The sequence below is a fragment of the Muntiacus reevesi genome, chromosome X (assembly GCF_963930625.1).
Source record: "Muntiacus reevesi chromosome X, mMunRee1.1, whole genome shotgun sequence".
NCBI classification, from domain to species: domain Eukaryota; kingdom Metazoa; phylum Chordata; class Mammalia; order Artiodactyla; family Cervidae; genus Muntiacus; species Muntiacus reevesi.
The window spans coordinates 140,032,087-140,050,477 of record NC_089271.1 but is presented as its reverse complement, the minus strand read 5'-3'; the positions used below and the strand labels follow the sequence as shown (position 1 = coordinate 140,050,477).

General features: G+C 44.4%; 1 protein-coding gene across 8 annotated transcripts in view; it reads right to left on the bottom strand.

Annotated features, from left to right (window-relative positions):
- Positions 1–18,391, bottom strand: part of CHRDL1 (chordin like 1) — a 125,576-nt gene that overhangs the window by 3,500 nt on the left and 103,685 nt on the right. For 4 of the 8 annotated variants that reach the window (XM_065916144.1, XM_065916146.1, XM_065916145.1 and 1 more), the window contains exons 8-11: positions 12,476–12,644; positions 8,831–9,040; positions 4,976–5,143; positions 2,888–2,977 (exon numbers count right to left, since the gene is read on the bottom strand). In XM_065916144.1, coding sequence (XP_065772216.1) covers positions 2,888–2,977; positions 4,976–5,143; positions 8,831–9,040; positions 12,476–12,644 — 637 coding nt within the window. The remainder of the gene's footprint in view (positions 1–2,887; positions 2,978–4,975; positions 5,144–8,830; positions 9,041–12,475; positions 12,645–18,391) is intronic. The other 4 variants (XM_065916148.1, XM_065916149.1, XM_065916150.1 and 1 more) reach the window with 2 other exon arrangements.

Below are 18,391 nucleotides of genomic sequence, written 5' to 3'. Positions count from 1 at the left end.
CCCACATGCTGGCCTCATCCCGCCCTTAGCAAGCCTCCCCTGCTCCTATGGCTCTGCAGAGAGTTCCAGCATGACATCTGCTCTGGGAGAACACAACCGCATCCCTTCCGTTTCCTGTCATCCTTATTCTGGTCGCCTTCCAGTCCCTGTTTTCTTCCCCCTCCCCCAGAACTGTCCACATTTCCAATGTGTCCCTACCAACTTCTCTATCCTCCCTCCAGCCATGCTAACTGAGCAAGTGGTTTTGAGCGTGTACCCTGTGCTGAGCGCTGGAAACCACCGAATGTCTCTGAACCATCCCTTTTCTAACTTTCCTGGTCCCTCCGTGGCATGATCTTCCTTACCCTGCTATCATCCTGCTCTGGCAAATAGGCTTCCTAACAAAACGCCCACCTGCATACCCTCTTCAGTCTTCCTTTCATCTCCATAATGTTGCCACTTGGAGAACCTCTTGTCCAAGGTCAGCAAGCTCGTCTTAATCCAGAACTGACATTGAACCTCTTTTCTTTCTCTCATCACAGGAGATCATGTCCCCCCTTCCTTATAGCCTCCCATCTTGCTGCTCCTCTCTCACTTGGATTCTTCACTTCTCCCCAGTCTCTCAGATTTGATGGGAAAGGGGAGATGGGTCATGTAAGAAAGCAGCTTCCATCGAAGCCCTGCAGTGCACCAGGATGACAGGCACATTATACACAAGGTCAGGCTTGCACTTCTCTGTCCCCAGGTGACTCTGCAGGATCATCTCATCACCCACCGCCTTCAGCTGCACACAGAGGAACACATCATCTACCTCCATTATACACCCCCAATCCTAACTGAGATGGGAAGAGTTTGCTTAAACCATCTTCCAGGTGCCCCAGTGCCTAGCACAATGCCTGGCTCATAGTATGAACAAAAATATGTTCTCTGAAATTAATTGGTAATTTCAAAAGTCACATTATTGATTGTGGGATCCTAGACTCAGCTTCCTTTATTCCCGACTCACAGGAACTTCCAACTCTGTTTGAATTCTCCTACCATCCAGTTAGTTGTCTACTCATCTCCTGCAGAATAAACACTTGACCTCACCAATCCTATGTCCAGATGCCTACTGGATAACTCTGCTCAGAAGGACTTCAAACATGTTCCAAATAAAACTCATTTTTTCACCAATTCTCATTCTCTAGTTTCCTACTGGTGAATGGTTATTACTCTTCACTCAATCTATAAAGGTGCTAATACTGGAGTCATTCTAAACTCATCTCTCTCTTTGCTCCTGATCTTGATGGTGTAACTTCAGCCCCTCACAGGGACCCCTCCTCCCCTGTCTAACTGACTTAATACAGTCTAACAGCTTCCTATAGACAATCACCAGCTCTCTCGCTAGAAATCCACTTTACACCCCATATAGCAAGTACCACTTTCTAAAAACCAGATATGAATGCATCATTCACTTGCTTCAAAACCCCCACTGGGGTTCTCTGGTATGGAGATCAAGTACAACTTCTTAGTGTGGCATATATCAATTTGCAACAAAGATCCATCTAGTCAAAGCTATGGTTTTTCCAGTAGTCATGTATGGATGTGAGAGTTGAACCATAAAGAAGGCTGAACACCAAAGAATTAACGTTGTTGAACTGTGGTGCTGGAAAAGACTCTTGACAGTCCCTTGGACTCTAAGGAGATAAAACCAGTCTCCTAAAGGAAATCAATCCTGAATATTTATTGAAAGGACTGATGCTGAAGCTAAAGCTCCAATCCTTTGGCCACCTGATGTGAAGAGCCGACTGACTGGAAAAGACCCTGATGCTGGGAAAGACTGAGGGCAGGAGAAGGGGGCAACAGAGGATGAGATGGTTGGGTGGCATCACTGACTCAATGGCCATGAATCTGAGCAAGGAAAGACAGGGAAGTCTGGCATCCTGCAGTCAATGGGCTCATGAAGAGTCGGATGTGATTGAGCAATGGAACAACAACAACTGGCTTCTTTAGAATAAGGCTTCTCAAAGTCATACATGCTTAATAAATGCATCTGAGAGCCAAGAAACATCTTTCCAAGGCACCATCTTCATACACTTGATACACTGTGTATAAGTTTGCAGCAACTACCCATGCTCCTTGCCTGCTATCTCAACTTCTCACTGGCTTCTTCCAGGCCCTCTAGTTCCTACCTCCAACTTGTTTCATCTTTCTGTGCAACCTATGTGGCCTTTGTGATTCTTTGTCACCCACACCCACATTTCTTGTTTGCTCTTGTCTGAGCCTTCTCTTAGGCTGTACCCTCTTCTTGGACTGATTTCCTGACCTGTTGCCCAGTCACACCTTTCTCTTTCAAAACCCACCTCCTCCCAGACTAAGCCCACCTGGCTCTCATCTCATTGTTTTTCGCAGATTCCCCTGAACACTTAGGTACTTAACTCTTCAGAAGTATACTAATTCATAATGAATGCACTTTCATGTTCTGTCTCACCCATTAGAATTCCCAATGGATAGAAATTCTGTGCCTTTTATTCCTTTAGAAGTCCTCTCACTCCCTCCCCCCACCTCCTACCCTCCCACAGTGCCTAGCAGGATCTAGTCCCAGGCTCCACCTAGCATAGAAAGTGGCAGAGTTGCTATTAGGCTTGAGTGGTTTTAAAGAAACCTGACCACCCAGGGCAGTTCCAAGGAGTCAAACAGAGCTTTGAGACAACCCAAGAATCGATATGCAGTCATCTTCTCTCTGTCTCTCTCAGCCCCATCAGTGAGATCATAGCTTTCCAGCTGTGAGGTCTCCACATCTGGATTGGAGTTGATGTGGAGCATTGCTCCTGTTCAGTGAGAACACAGCCAGTACATCAGTTGGGGAGACAAGATGTGGAAAACTAGATGTGTTTTCCAAGGAGTAGTGAAGACAGTTGTCACTTACTCAGTGTTGTCCTGGTCACCAGCTTGAAGTGATGGAGTTCTTCAAACATCCTCTTGGAGATCTTCTCAATATGGAAGTGCTGGAGGATGCCTGGGGCCAAGCAAAAAATCAGGCAGGTGGTCAGGTGCTGTCTGGAACCAGCAACGCTGTTTTCTGCTTGAGCTAAGTATATCATCTCATTACTGGGGCTTAGGAGTCTCGAGCTGGGCTGTGTAATGTGCTTAACTAGGAACTTGGTTGGCTCAAGGGTTATAATTAACTGCTTTTGTTTTCTTGACTCACTGACCTTCCCCCTGGTTCTCCAGAGGATGGAGATAAGGGAGATAGAGCTGCTGACTGTGGGACCCATTCCTGGGGAAAGCCACGGGGAATCAAGCATGGGTGCTGGTTGGAGTTTCTGTAGCCAAAGGCGTTCTGCCCTTGCTCCCAGTCTGAGTTGGCTATGTCCCTGCCAAACCACTGGGCTGCCCTCCTGGCTCGGCAGTAAGAACTTGAAGCGGGCTTTGCACACGGGTCATTTGTGTAAATGGAGACGCCATCCCACTTCCTAAACTCCCCAGAAAGCATATTTTCCTTTGGGAAACAATCATAGCTCCTTTCGCTTTCCCTTATAAAAATGGGCAAAGTGAAAATAACCGGGCTCCCACAGTCTCAACCTTGCCCAAATAGCTTTCATCAGAATAACGTGCAAACAATAGAAAACTGCCTTGCAGTTAAGGAGCAATGTTACCAGCCCACTTAAATAATCCTCCAGAGGTCTACAGGGAGCAGCAGACATGGAACCTGGGTTTTCCTCTGTCCAGCATGCACAGATCTTTGATGACCCAGTGTTGTGTACAACAGGTTGTTTAGAGGTGATAGTAACCAGTTGAAAAGCATCCACACCCCTCTGTGGGGCAATGCCATTAGGGAAGCCAACAGAACAGTGCTTAGTCCTGGTGACTAAGGAGCTAAGGAGTTAGAGATTGCAAACCAACATTCCTAGGTCGAAAGCAAAAGCAAACAGTGCTGAGCCTTATATGTGTGTTCTAGCATATTTTTAAATGGTAGGAATTCCTGTTCTTCTGAGAAAGAAGGGAGACAAAAAAGGTTCAGAAATACTAGAGCAGTTGTTCCTCAAAGGATGGGTCCAAGTACCGCCTGTAGCAGCATCATCCAGCTATTTGTTAGAAACACAAGTGTTTAGATACTCCCCTTGGCTGACTGCACTCACATTTCTTGGATGGGGCAAGGTAGCTGTGTCTTACCCTAGCACCTTGCGTGATGTAGAAACTTACTCAAGTTTGAGCACTCTCGAGCCTTAGGTGGGATCCAGTTGCAAAAGGATGTGCATTATTTCCCAATTGAAATGTCACCTCTACACTTGGAGTCCTTGAAAACTTGACCAGACTAGATCAGCCTTACTCTTGTAGCTATGGGATGATTTGAATAGATGTAGGTTCCCAATGAACAGAATGTGGCTTGCTTGGGTAGTCAATGTGAGTAATCAGGAAAGGAATGGGATCTCATGCCTGGGATTGTCCCTCCAGTGAGACTATCATGTTCTTGAGGCAAGAGGTCCCAGTATGTTTCGAGATTCTGCTTGGCACTGAATGAATGCATTTTTCATGTTTGTTAAGCTTCATCTTGGAAACAATAGTAGACTACATTTGCGAAGTTTACAATCCCGGCTGTACACTAGAATCACCTGTGGAGCTTTCTGAACAAACCCTTAAGCCTAAGCCCCACTCCTGGACAATTAGTCAGACTCTCTGTGGGTAGTATCAGGCATTGGGTACATAAAAACCTTCCCAGATGAGTCCGATGTGCAGCCAGGGTTAAGAACCACTCCTCCAGCCTTGGTTGTGTGAGAAAGACAACAAACCCCTATAGTCAATACTTACTTTTTAGCCCAGGTCACAGTTAAAGGCCACAATAGCAACTGTGTGAGTCATGTGTTCATTTCTAAGCAAATGGGAAATCTTCTGACCGAAACAGGGGAACAGGTTGAAGAAAAACGAAAGTGACTCTTCCCTTCCTTCCCTGTGTCCCCCTTATAAAACAACAACAACAACAACAATAACAAGAGATTAATGTCGTCTGGCTCACCTTTTCGAATGGTCCAAACGTGGACCTCTACCTGAGGCGGTCTCTCTGTCTCCAGTGCTATTTTTCTGGTGGTCTCCCCATCCTCCATGAACACAGACTCATACACGGGCATTGTTTCTTCTCCACAAAAGTAACCTTTGCTGTCAAAGCTTTGGCCCGGAAGTTCTTCTGGAATCAGGAAGCGAGTAGAGACTTGTCATGGTTTTCCAAAAGTCAAAGCAAACCTCTGAATCTATGTAATCTCAGCATTCACAGAACTGCACAAGCATCAAAAGTGGACAATCTACAAGGACATTCCTACAGAGATAGAAATCCCACCAACATTTCACTGCCCCTGTAACAGTCACCAGATCACAAAAGAGCACATGACCTTTAAGTCCACGTGATGACAGAACACCAGCCCCAAACTTGAAAAGTGGAGCTTCACGAAGAGGAAGAATGTGACCAGATACAAAGGTGCTGGGCACTTAAGGGAACAGAGGATTTTCCATGCTGGGTCAGGATCATGGTTGGCCAACAGAAACCCAAGGAATGGGCTGATGAAAGGCCTCGGTTAACTTCCCTGACATCATTTAGGTATACTTAGAAAACATTTATGACACTCATTTATGTGCATATATTTGCCCAAAGGATCTATCCAAATTGGCCTGACATTTCTGAATGCTCTTTGATTTGTTTTCAAGGGGAATGCTAATACCAGATCAACACCCGTGCCAAAACCTAGATGTCAGATTAGTCATATGTACACTATGCCAAATGAACAGTTGGAAGACACAAAAAATTTGGTCAAATCCCTCAACTATGGATCATTTAAAGTATAAACTAAATTGTTGGATTTCAACTTCCAGGCATAGGGATGCCAGTCCCCTTACTCCTTCTGCTCTACTATCCTCTTTCCTCAGCCCCCTACCAAAAGAATTTGCCCTTGGTTGGTTATCAGTGAGTTAAGTTCTTATTGGCCTCGTAATGAACACCCTCTTCGGCTGTGTATTTAAAGCGTAACGCTCAAATCAGGAACAACAAAGAAAAGCTGAGGACACCCTGACAGATTTTGAATATGTGCAGAAGCCATCTGTAAGAACATCTGATGAAAGTATTGGGTGTTGAGTGCTTTGGACCCGTGACTCTAATTAGGGGGATTCACTCTTACCCCATCAGACGCATCTGGACTAGAGTTTGTAATCAAATTGCTATTGCATGTCTCTTGCTGACCTGATTACCTCTCCCATTCCCACCACCATTTGGGCACTATAAGGACAAAATCCTAGTCTTCTCTGGGTGACTCCAGGTTGTATTACACAATTTGCAGATTACCCTAGAGTCAAGCTTGCTTTCCCCTTTTGTCTTTCTTTTCAGTAATTTAATTACTTGGTGGGCTGGTCTTTTTTGGTGAAATGCTAGGTAATTAAGGGATGTGTGCTAGCACTTTCCAAATGAGTGGAGGGGGGAAGAGGTCACGGAGTATACAGGAACCTCTGTGTATTAATTACCAGCTTTAGAATGAGAGCCTGGTTCATGTGTTAAATCTTGCTCACCAGCTATAGCTATAACTGCCATAAGAAATCCATGAAGGGACTGCAAGTACCTATAATATGCTAAAAATTTCTCCCAGTGTCCTGAAAAGTCATCCTGTCCCACAACCCCTCCCCTCCAAGAGCTTAATTTACTCACTACAAGGGATCGACAAACAACAAAATCCATTAGTGACTCACCCAGGCTGGCACGTGAAAATATTAAGAGTAAATAAACAGAGTGTGTCTTTTGAACTACCTGCCAGGCAACCTCTTCATTCCACACCCTTCACTTCAAGGGGCTTCCTGATCACTGCGTGTTCACCTATTTTCATTTTCTTCCAGGGAAGCATGACACGCCTGAAGTCATTTCTGGCCATTACCACTTTCCATGAGAATGTTCATGTCCTGAGCTCTCCAGAACTAAGAAACTGAGAAACCATTCCTTACGGAAGTGGGGATGACTGATGCAGATGTATCAGTATTATCCCAGCCTGAGAAACAAGCTTTAAGTCTTAAGCTTTTCCTGCTGTAACCCAAAAGGAATGTGTCATTATGGGAATTCCAGGTATTGGGGTGGTATGGTGGGGTTGAGAGTGAATTGGGGAAACTTCAGGCAGTAGAAATCCAACACAACTCCGAAGATGGCCACTGATACATAAAGGCCGACTTCCACCAGAGCAAAGACGAGAGAGAGGTGAAACTCACATCCTATATTTTGACCTTGCTTTGTTACTGGAGGGCCCTGCAATCATTTGTTCTAAGAAAATTTTTGACTGAATCATTTGCAACTTTTCTCTCTTTTCCATTTTCAGCATGAATAACTGAATTTACTCTTCTTTCTTCTGTCAATCTCTTCCCTGCCCACTCCTTTATTCCTTTTCTTCTGAGTTCTATGTCATTGTTTAAGAGGCCGAGGATGTCATGAACTTCCCTTTATCACCCCTTCACATCATTCAGGACTCTACTCAACATCATTCTTCATAGAAGCTGGCCCTTAGCAGTTTTTTGAAAATGCTCCACCCTGCCTGTCCCATTTACCTGATCTCTGTGTTTTTCTTTTTTCTTCCCAGTACTCAGCACCACAGAAAATTACCTTATAGTTTTGTGTTCATTGTCTTTCTTCTCCTGCCAGGATGTAAGGAGCATTGCTGGCAAGCAGCCTGTGTCTGTCTGCTTTATCTCCCTATTCTCAGTGCCTGGAACCGTGTCTTGCACATAGTAGGCACAGAATATGTGTTTCCAAATTGCATGCCGCATGAACAAGTGCACGCCCCTTGAGGCTCTGAAGTCACCTCCGTGGCTAGCGACTCTTGGAGGGAAACATGAGTATCAGAGGAAACTTACAATTCACAGACACCCATGTGTGGCCCACTGAGGGCAGGTGACAGAATGGGACAAGACACTCTCTCCTCCATGTTGGCCAGTAAGTCTGCCATTTCTACATGTCTGAGCAGTGTGGGAAAGTGGGAAAAGCCACTCTTCCAGAGAAACAGGTTTAGTCAATGAGACTCTAAGATATTGCCAATTGGGATTCTGAGAGCAGTTTTTAAAAATAAAAGCCTTTATTTCTTTTTCTAGTTAGAAAAGTCATACACATTTACTGTTGAAAATTTAGAAAATGCAGATTAACAAAAAGAATAAAATAAGAATTCCCCATCATCCAGTCACCCTAAGATGGCCACTGCTACATTCTGCCATATGTCCTTCCAGTTTTTTTTTTTTTTTGGTCTAAGCATATTATCAATGCTATCCATAAACACAAATAGTGGCATCATAACTACAGATTGTTTTGTAGCTTGTTCTTTGTACTTAATAGATGTATTGCAAGTGTATTTCTGTGTCATTAAATCCTGTTCTATGGTGATTTTTAATGGCTGTATAATACACCACAGTGCAGATGTACCATAATTTATGTAACCATTTCTTTCACTGTACCTCACCCATTTCTAATCCTGTCTGCAAGAGAAAATGGAAGTAATTATGCTTTGACAAGTTAAATGGTGATATTAGCGAAGGAGGCTATTGTCCTTCCTAATAATCACAACAACCTAACTTCTCTAGGATTTAGAAAAGCAAGGTTTAAGTTCGGTCTTTACGGCTACATGGGTTCAGAGGTGTGGTAGACACAAGCAAATCCCCAGCCAATTTCTGGTAAGTCAATGTCTTCCAAGCAACCACCTTATCAGCCCTTCAAAAGGGGAGCGAATATAGCTCCTTATTAGTTATTAGTAGAACTATCACTGTTACAAATACATGGCAGGTTTCTGATGCTCAAAGAACATTGAGGATGACTATGTGGGGAATCTTGGTCAACCAAAGGCAGGGCTTCCAACCAACGCACCTTTTGCCTTTTTACCTGGACACACCTTGCAGCACTTTCCATCTATTTTTTGAGGATACTTGCAGGGGTATCGATTGGGGCAGTGGATTTTCTTGCACTCTTGCTTGGTGACATTACAAGTGCACAGCACACACTCCACAATGCCAAATGCCCGGAGGTTTGGGTGCCAGGACTCGCCATGGGAATAGGTCTTTCCATTGGAAACACACACTGGAAGAGAACGCAGGACTGGAAATTAAAGGCTAGGGAGCTGAAATGGGCCCCTGTACTCAGAGCCCAAGCCCTGAACCCCTTAAGACATCAAGCATCCTTCATTCTTGTTGTGGCCATAGAGATAGGTTCACAGAGCAGCTTCTGTAACCAAAAAGAGTGTGGGCCTTGTTCCACTGTCAGCAATTATTCCAGATCTCCAACAGGCCTCTGGATGCCCACAAGGGCCTGACACATAGTAGGCCATCAATAAATATCTTCTAAATGGAGGAATGAATGGATGCATGAAAGTAGAGTTCTATGTGTCCTGGGTGTCTGATAAGGAACTTCTGCTAGAATGCTGCATTCAGACCTGCAGTTCCTAGAGGATTGGGATGGCCCAAGTGGATGTGCTTCTAGGCATGAAAATCTCCCAGGAAGGTTTGCTGCCCAGGGAGGCTAGAAGCAAACACTACTGCTCTTCTCGAAGTTCTGAGTTTTTCCAGATCCTGGAGCAAATCCCTTCAGAAGGTCAAATGCTGTGAGAATCTGATCTAGTAACACAGGTGGGTATGAAGATTAATAGTGCTAGCTTACTCTCTAACATGGGAAAGAAGTTGCTGAGACAAGATTGAAAGGGAAAGGACCCACCCCTCCTGGGTAAATGGTGGAAGGCAGCCTTTTTTGCCTCTAATCTTTTGGTAATATCCCATCTCTTCATAGCGACTGTAGAGATTTGGCTAGAGTGAACCACTGCCTGCTCTCCAGCTACCCTTTGGTGGTCTCACATTTATTGAGTGGAAGAGAAGGCACCAGCTCCATGGTTTTTCGGGGGGGGGGGGCTGGGGCTTGCAAGAACAAGCATTTGGGCTGTAGGCCGTGGGGCCTATGAAGGGAAAGGGTCAGAGGAACAACCTTCAGTGCAAACCAACCAAAACATATCTGACTCCTAAGGTAAGGCACAGAGCTAGGCTCCGGTGTAAGACCTGCCCATGCTGCAAACAGGGAGGTCTGAGAATGAGTTCTCTCCTTTTGGAAAGTGCTGAGACATTCTGGAGATTTCCAGCCATGACGGGGACTGGGTGTGTTTCTCATTATTCCCATCACCTCATCATACCCGGGGAGACCTGTAGGCATTGAAATCAACAACATCTCTAGGGTGGGTCCTATCACTTAAGGCGGGGCGAGGGTGGGAGAAGGAGCCCCACTTGGGGCGTTTCTAGGAACTGACTGATTTGGCTGCAAGACAATGGCCTCAGAAGGATGACTCACTGGGCTATTTCTTTCTCATCAAGTCCACTGGGTCACATTAGGAAATATGGATGATGTTGGCTGCCTTTTCCTATCCTCTGCAAGAGCTGCTCGAGTACTAGGCATTCTAACAGGTCAATCTATGTAAAGATTTCAAAGAACCTAAACCAGAGAAGAACAGAATTACAGAGAGATAAAATGAGGATGGAATCACAGGACAAGATGGACCAGATGTGTTGTTCTCTCTCCCGTCCATCCCTCTTCTCTCTCCTCGCCAGACAGTGGCATTCCCTTCTGGACAAGGTGATCACGTGGGTGCAGACTCTGCTTCAGGAAAATTTAAGCTGGACTCAAGAATGATGGGGTCTTATTGTTTCTCCTCTTGGGGTCTAGCAAGGGACAGAGGAGATGTATCTCAGAGGAGTATGCTGTCAGCAGGAGGGATAGGAGCACAGCAGGCAGAACCCACAGTGATGGAGAGCCAGGTTACCTCTCCCCTAAACATTTGGACTAGGGGAATCACCCAGACTAGGTGAGAGCCTACACTCTGAAGGGCAATACAGTGAGATCGATTCTCTAGGGTAAAACGCAGCCTTCTCCTCACCAACAAATTCTCAAGATGGTTTTGAGTCATCCAGCTGGGGCGTTGGGAGTTGGAGGTGGGGACAAGTGACTCTCCAATGAACTATAATAGAAAAAGGTCAGGAGAGAATGACTGAGTCCAAATCAATGGGGGTAACAAATAAATGTAAGCCAGCTGGGGCTTTTGTAGGACATGGAGAAATGAAAGGATGAGCCTCTGCCCTGAAAATGAAGAGGTCTGTGGAAATTATGGGATTTAGGATTTTTCAAAGTCCATTTCCCCTCCTGCTTTTTAAGACTTTGAAATTCTTTCAGAGCAAATGGAATCTATTCAAGTCAATTTAGGGTTGAAAATCAAACTGCATCTTTTACCTAAACTCCTCCTCCTCCTTTCATAAACTCATATCAGAATGCCTTGGAATTTCAAAATAATAAATTTCAAATCAAACCCAGATCAATAGTAAATATTTCCAATTCTGCTAATACATCACCATTTTTTATTAAGAGTTTTATTTTGAATGTTCTTCTTTTAAGCCTCTTAGTTTCAAAACCAATTAAATTTTTTTTAAATCTGTAATCTGAAATTTACATCTAACTAGTAACAGATGTGATCAACTAGCTTTGGCCTGACTAGCTTTGTTGAGATTTATAGTAGGGGTTCTTTTAACGGATTGTTTTTCACCCATGTTATTCAATCATTTGGTTTAATAATTTATTACTTTTAACCCATTCAGAGAACTGCCTTTGATTTGTTTTTCTTTTAAAGGAAAGAAAACATGTTTGTGGTTTCATAATAAGGAACCAGCTGAGCTAGTGCTCTGATGAGCTGGTTGACAGGATGCCTAGAAAAGTAAGAAGTAGTCAATTGTTTGATTGAATTTCTCCCCCCACCCCACTACTGGTGGGGTAGGGAAGTGCAGTGCAGGGTCTCGGTGGAGAACTATGTGCAGGAGGGAATGGGGCTGTGGATTCGTGTGGGTGCCTGCTTTAGTCAGCTGGTCATCTGAGTGGGCTACACAGTGGTACTAACCTAATCAGTTTGCCTGTGGCTCAGCCAGGAGGTTTCTGGATTTCTCACTGGATTATTCATTTCTAAGCATAATCTCCTCCTATGAATTAGAATCCCTGCGTGTGGAGCCCGGAATAAGTACCTTCAACAAGAGTCCCAGGAGAAGTTGGGGCAATGAGGGATAAGAATTGCTATTTCTAAGATTCCGATGAGAAATTTAGAAGCGTTTAGAGCTGAGTACCTTTGAATACTGGGTGTCTGGATGGAAAACAAACCACCTTTCATCTTGTTAAAGCCCCAGTGAACTTTCCCAAACGACTTTCAACCCCCAGGGGCAAGGGATAAAATGCTGGATAGTGCATTAGATTCACTGCTTTCTCACCATTTGTCCATAAGTAAGGGCAGATATGCCTGAAATATAAACTATGGCCTTTGGACTGACAGTCCCCTAGAGCTGCTTGTCCACACTAGCATGGTAGACTGGATGCTAAGTGATCCATGTGGGAATGTCTGATATGCACGGGATAAAGGGTCCTTTCCCAGCTCCAGCCCTCCAAAGACTGGGGCCGCTGAGGCCCCGACTGGGTGTGGTACCAAAGAAGCCTGTCCCTTACCTTGTCCATGCTTGTGTTTGTTATTGATGACGATCTGTACAATGGTCCCCGAGGCTTGCTGTGAATCCATGAGTGCTCCCCGGTGACTTCTGGCCCCAGGAAAGCGGGGCAGACCTCCAGCCTGTCGGCTCGGTGGAGGATCATAGTGTGAGCGGTGGTAAGAATGCCTCTGTGAAATGACAAAAGGACAAACTCAGCTCCCTCCGATTCTGCCCATGAGGAGACCGAGACGGATCTAGCTACCTTAGAGGCTGTTTGATGAGTTTTGGTGATGAGCTCTGATCTTAACTCCATGTCCACTCAAACCCAATAGAGACATTGGGATGTGTAGGACAAACAGCACTGGTAGCAGGCTGAGATGTCTCTCTCTCCTGGTAGGAGACTAGATTAGATTCACAGACTAGCCTCCAGGGAGAAAATAATCCCCCAGGGTAAAGTATCTTTCCTGTTCCCAAGAATCTCACCTTTGGGTTTAAGAAGTTAGATTGTTGCATGCAACACAAGGCAGAGTGTGATAGAAGCCAAAGGAGAAGGATAAAATGCTGTGCAAATTAAGACCAAGATAGAGAGCTTGTAGTCGGGGAGAGTCTGTGACCTGGGCCATGAAGGGTAAGTAGACTTTTTACAGGCAGACTTGGTGAAGAATATTTCAGGCAGAGATTTCCAAGTTGAGAAGGTGTAGCAGAGAACATAGAATCCATAAAAGGGAACAGCTGGAGGATAACATTCCAAAAGTGGGTTAGAGCCAGATCACGGAGGACTTGAAATGACAGGCTAAGGGGCAAGGACTTTCTTTGGTAGGCAATAGGGGTGAGGGTGTAGAAGTCTTTCAGGGATTTTTTTTAAGTATGGGGGGAAAAAATAAAAACTGTGTTTCAAAACACTGAGTCCTGATAATATGTAGGGTGAACTGGATAGGAGGAAGAGGCAGGAGGCAACTCTCATCTGGATAAGAGGTACTGACACGCAGGAAGATGCAGGCAATGAGATGAGGTCACAGATACCCCAGACGTTTTATGGACAGAAGCATTGATTATGTAGGATGATACTAGAATGTCAGTTCCAAAGGCGAAGACTTTGCTGTATCCACTGCTGTATGTCCAGTGCCTTAAAATAGTCTCCAGCCTCTAGAAGGTGCTCATCAAAGCCTTGTTGAATGGATCAAGGAAAGCCGCGGTCCCTCACAAAAGTTTAGAGTCTTGTAGTACAGATGACTCCATCATTGTTCTTTCAGCAAGGGTTCAAGACACACAATGAGTCCATATTCTGCTATGCACCCCTCATCCAGGAGATAAAGTAGAATAGGGGTAGAGGAGAATGGAATGGACAGAGATTGCAACCTTAAGGCTTAAAACCAAACAATAGTGTGTTTTAGGGGTAATTGTCAGGGGTAAGAGAAGGGGGATCCCCTGAAAGAACCAGGCAATTAAATGACAGAAATAGCAGGGGACATTGAGATGGCAGTTATGGGGTCCCCTGACCCCACCATCCCATAAAACATTTCTTATAGTTATGCTCCATAGATACATGGGAATTATTATTACTCTCCTGGTTAGGGGGTGGAAAGGCCTTGGTGAAAGAAGGAGAGAGTGAACAGGAGCTGGAGTAGGAGAAAGAGAACATTAATCCTATATCCAAGAAGAGCCCATGCTGGTACACTGCTATAAAAACTCACACAATAAGAATTTGCATCAATTTATTATCATGCACACAGACAGTATTCTCAGTGCAAATATTTTTCATTCCCACAATGGCTCATATGTCTTTTTCTGCCACAATCAACTCACATTCCACAAAGGCCATTACAGACTGTTCTGTCCTTTCTAGAGTTTGGTAAAGTTTTGCCAAAGGAATACAGTTGCCAAAGAGAGGACAGTTTGGCTGGTGGGTGTCCTACTGATGCTGAAAGGAGGGGGTTCAACGGGGCTAGAATTTGAAAAAGAAGATTGCTGACCCAGGATAAGCTGCAAGTACAAGGAGTTCTCTGATTCATGCGGGCAAACACAAAATGAAAAGCTCGGTACCAGGGACTCAGAGCCTGGACATATGATAAGGGTAGAAAAATGATTCACAACACACACACACACAAACCTCAGGGGTTTTGATCAGAGGCCAGCCCAGCCCTCTCCAAACCTCATCTCATTTAAGACTTGTTATACAGACAGAGAAACTGAGGCCAAGAAGAAGAGGGACTTAATTTGGGGCGAGAGTGAAGGCCGAGTTTTGGGAGATGGCAGAAGAGTGAGAGAGCAGGGCAGGAGAGAGGAAGGCTAACAGGAGGAGGACGTGAGGGAGATCATATCTGGTTAAGCTCAGGAGTCCACAAATATTTGCTTAAAAGCTGCTGCAAAGAAAAATTCTCTCCTATATAGAAGTCTGCTACAGCATTCACAACCACACACACCACTGGTCTCCACTTTGGCTGCACAGAGATTCACCTGGGGAGCTGTAAAAATACTGATCCCACCCCCAAGGGATTCCGATTGAATTGGTCTGGACTAAGGCCTGAGATTTTTAGACACTCCTCAGGGAACCGTAATGTGAAGCCCAGGTTGAGAATCACTGACACAAAGGATCTCCTGTTTTGGCCCCAGGGTAGGGGTGGTGATGTGTGATTTTGATTTAGGAGTAATGGCTCTTTAAGAGTTGTTCCCTGAACAAACGAAAGAGGCTTACCAGAGGCCTGTCTGACCTCGGAACTTACCAGGAAGGAGAAAGAGGCATTAACACCTTGGAGTTGTAAGTGAAATTGGAGCTTATCTTTAAAACCAGCCTTGAATAATAGACTGCGTGAGGAAGCAGGTCAAAACCAGTTAGGTAGAAACGATCACACATAGCGAGGCTTTGTTTTCTTCTGCTCAATATTTTGGTATTATTTGATTTACTGACTTGCAGGACTGACAAATATCTTGGGCTTCTGAGCTGGCTGTTACACAGTTCTTTCCGGGTGTTAGAAAATCCCCCGCCATGGTAGAAGCTACCCGGGAATTTCTTCTTGACTTGTTCCAATGTCTAAGATATATGGGCTTTTTTTGGCAGAGACAGGAAAACATGAAAGTGTAGAAATGGCCTTGGAAGTGCCTTCGTGTTTCTGTGTCTGTGCTACAGTTTTGCAAGCGCACTCACTGTGTGTGCTAAAGAATCCGCCTGCAGGTTCGATCCCTGGGTCGGGAAGATCCCCTGGAGGAGGACATGGCAACCCACTCCAGTATTTCTGCCTAGCGAATCCCATGGACAGAGGAGCCTAGCGGGCTATAATCCACGGGGTTACAAAGAATTGGGCACGACTGAAGCAACTTAGCATGAACATGCAGGAAATGGCAACCCACTCTTAGGGTATTCTTGCCTGGGAAATTCCATGGACAGAGGAGCCTGGCAGGCTAAAGTCCATGGAACCACAAAGAATCAGACATGACTGAGGACGCATGCACACAGTGCATGCATCATTGGGGAAACTGGGTAAAGTGTACACACCACCTCTCTTGTGTTATCTCTTACGGTTGCAAGTGAGCCTACACAGAAGAAAAAGTTTAATCATAGAAGAAAAAGTTTAATTTGAAAAATGTTTCTGAACATATTCTAATCCACATAGCCATGAGACGTGACATCTTAGTCACGAGTAACCTAGTACTATCCCCGTCTGGGAGACACTTAGGCCAATTGCCTATCCAGAGCACTGTTCTTACAATGTGAATGAGACACGGATTTTTACATGCTTCACGTTGTTTGTATGCCAAATTCTCTCACTTTTGGTAAGAACTGGTGATGATAAATCTCTGAGTAATCTATTGGGGGCAAAATCAGAGTTTGGCTGTTGTCCAAAACAAAATTATGCTTGCTTTCATGTTTTGGCTTTCCACACTATGGCTACTTCACATACCGCCCCCCTCCACACACACACATTTCCCCCGATGGAACAAGGACCAGTTTATATAGTTATGAGCTGGAAATCAAACGGAAACCATTTTAAGTTTTTACAAAGGAGTCATCACTGAATCGCAGGTTCTCCTACTTGTACATTTTGTAAAACTTGGTAAACTGAGGGTTTTCAGTCCCCTTGGCAAAATAAACCAATCAGCTCTGTTTCTGTTGACCCAAGGTTGTGATGGTTTCCTGGGAATAGGAACAGTCTACTAAAGAGCACCATCTACTGAATCAGAAATGTGTTGTTGGGACTTCCCTGACAGTCCAGTGGTTAGGACTCCAAGCTTCCAATGCAAGGGGCATGGGTTCCATGCCTTGACAGAGAACTAAGATCCTACAAGCCACATGGTGCAATGCCAAAAAAAAAAAAAACCACAAAGAAGGAAATGTGTTGTTAGGGTTGAACTTCTTTCCCTCCCATGGGCCTGCAAAGGGTATTCAGAAGGGATTCTCTTACCTTCTAATAAGTTTGAAGAATTTCTCTCTGATTTGGGACAAGCTCCTATGAATCAACATTAAGGAATGGTCCGCCCTCCACCTTTACAACATACACACATACATTTCACTCTACCTTCCATGCCCATTCATTCAACACATATTTATTGGGTGCCTACTATGTGCCAGGTACATACTTTTCTGTTACTACAGATGCTATTTATTATTTAAATCATATCCCACAGTATCTATCCCTTGTAGAACAAAGGAAAATATTTATTTATAATAAAGTGGAACCATCTGGACATTCTGGCCTACCAGGCCCAAATATTTGTTTCTAAAGATAGGTCTTGACCTCCTTTGAAAATTTATACCTCTTTCAAGGTCCTGCCTTCTATATCTGACCTTTTTTGCTATGGAAAGTATCGGATTAAGTCCAGTCCTGTGACTAGCAGTTTAAGAAGAACAATGAAATGAGGCTGAAATACAATGATGGAGATGGGGTTAGCCTGTGATGAAGTCAAGAAGAAATGAAAATTAATGGCATTACCAGCAAGACCATCGAGTGGGCCACAGTGCTTAGTGCTGGGGGCTAAGGCACCCAGCTTAAGGTGACTGAGACCTAAATTTGGCTTAGAATGGCATCTGGATGGCAGTGACTAACTTGCTAACTGCTAAGTCACTTCAGTCGTGTCCGACTCTGTGTGACCCCATCCCTGGGATTTTCCAGGCAAGAACACTGGAGTAGGTTGCCATTTCCTTCTCCAATGCATGAAAGTGAAAAGTGAAAGTGAAGTCGCACAGCCATGTCCGACTCTTCGCGACCCCATGGACTGCAGCCTACCAGGCTCCTCTGTCCATGGGATTTTCCAGGCAAGAGTACTGAAGTGGGGTGCCATTGCCTTCTTAGCCACTCTCAATTTCATACCATGATAAAAAAAAAAATTGGGGCTGAGAAAAAGGTGAAGTTCATAACACAGAACAGGGAGACTGATATCCTCTCCTATCAGGATCTGGAAGGAATCTCACTTAGTATAAAGCTGGTATAGCACTGGATGGAGAAAATCCTTCCTTGGGATCTATAACTGGAAAGCCCACTCTCTCTTGCAGGAGTGCTGTTTTTTGGTTTTGTTTTTTTTTTTTTTTTTGAGACATCCAGAGTATTATTCTCCACCCCACCCACAAATCCTTCTCTACTCATTTGGAAACAGGAATGTCTTGAGAAGAATATGAGTAGGCAATAAAACAAATGCAAATCCTTTAATCTCACTGCTGAGGGCGTTGGCAAGCTGGGGACATGAAGTCAGAAGTGGCACATATGATGGCCTTAGCCATACTGAGATGTTGGTACTCATTATTTTATTAGGTCCTGGATCAACACCTTTTCCATACCCTCACGATTCTTGGGCCTGACCTATAATTCCTTACCTTATATCCAATGTCTGTTGAGAACTAATTCCTAAAGTTTTCAAAATCATTTAAATTTATTACAAAACTAATTCATGCTCATTGAAATATATCAAACAATACAGAAGATACAACACAAAGGTGGCGCTA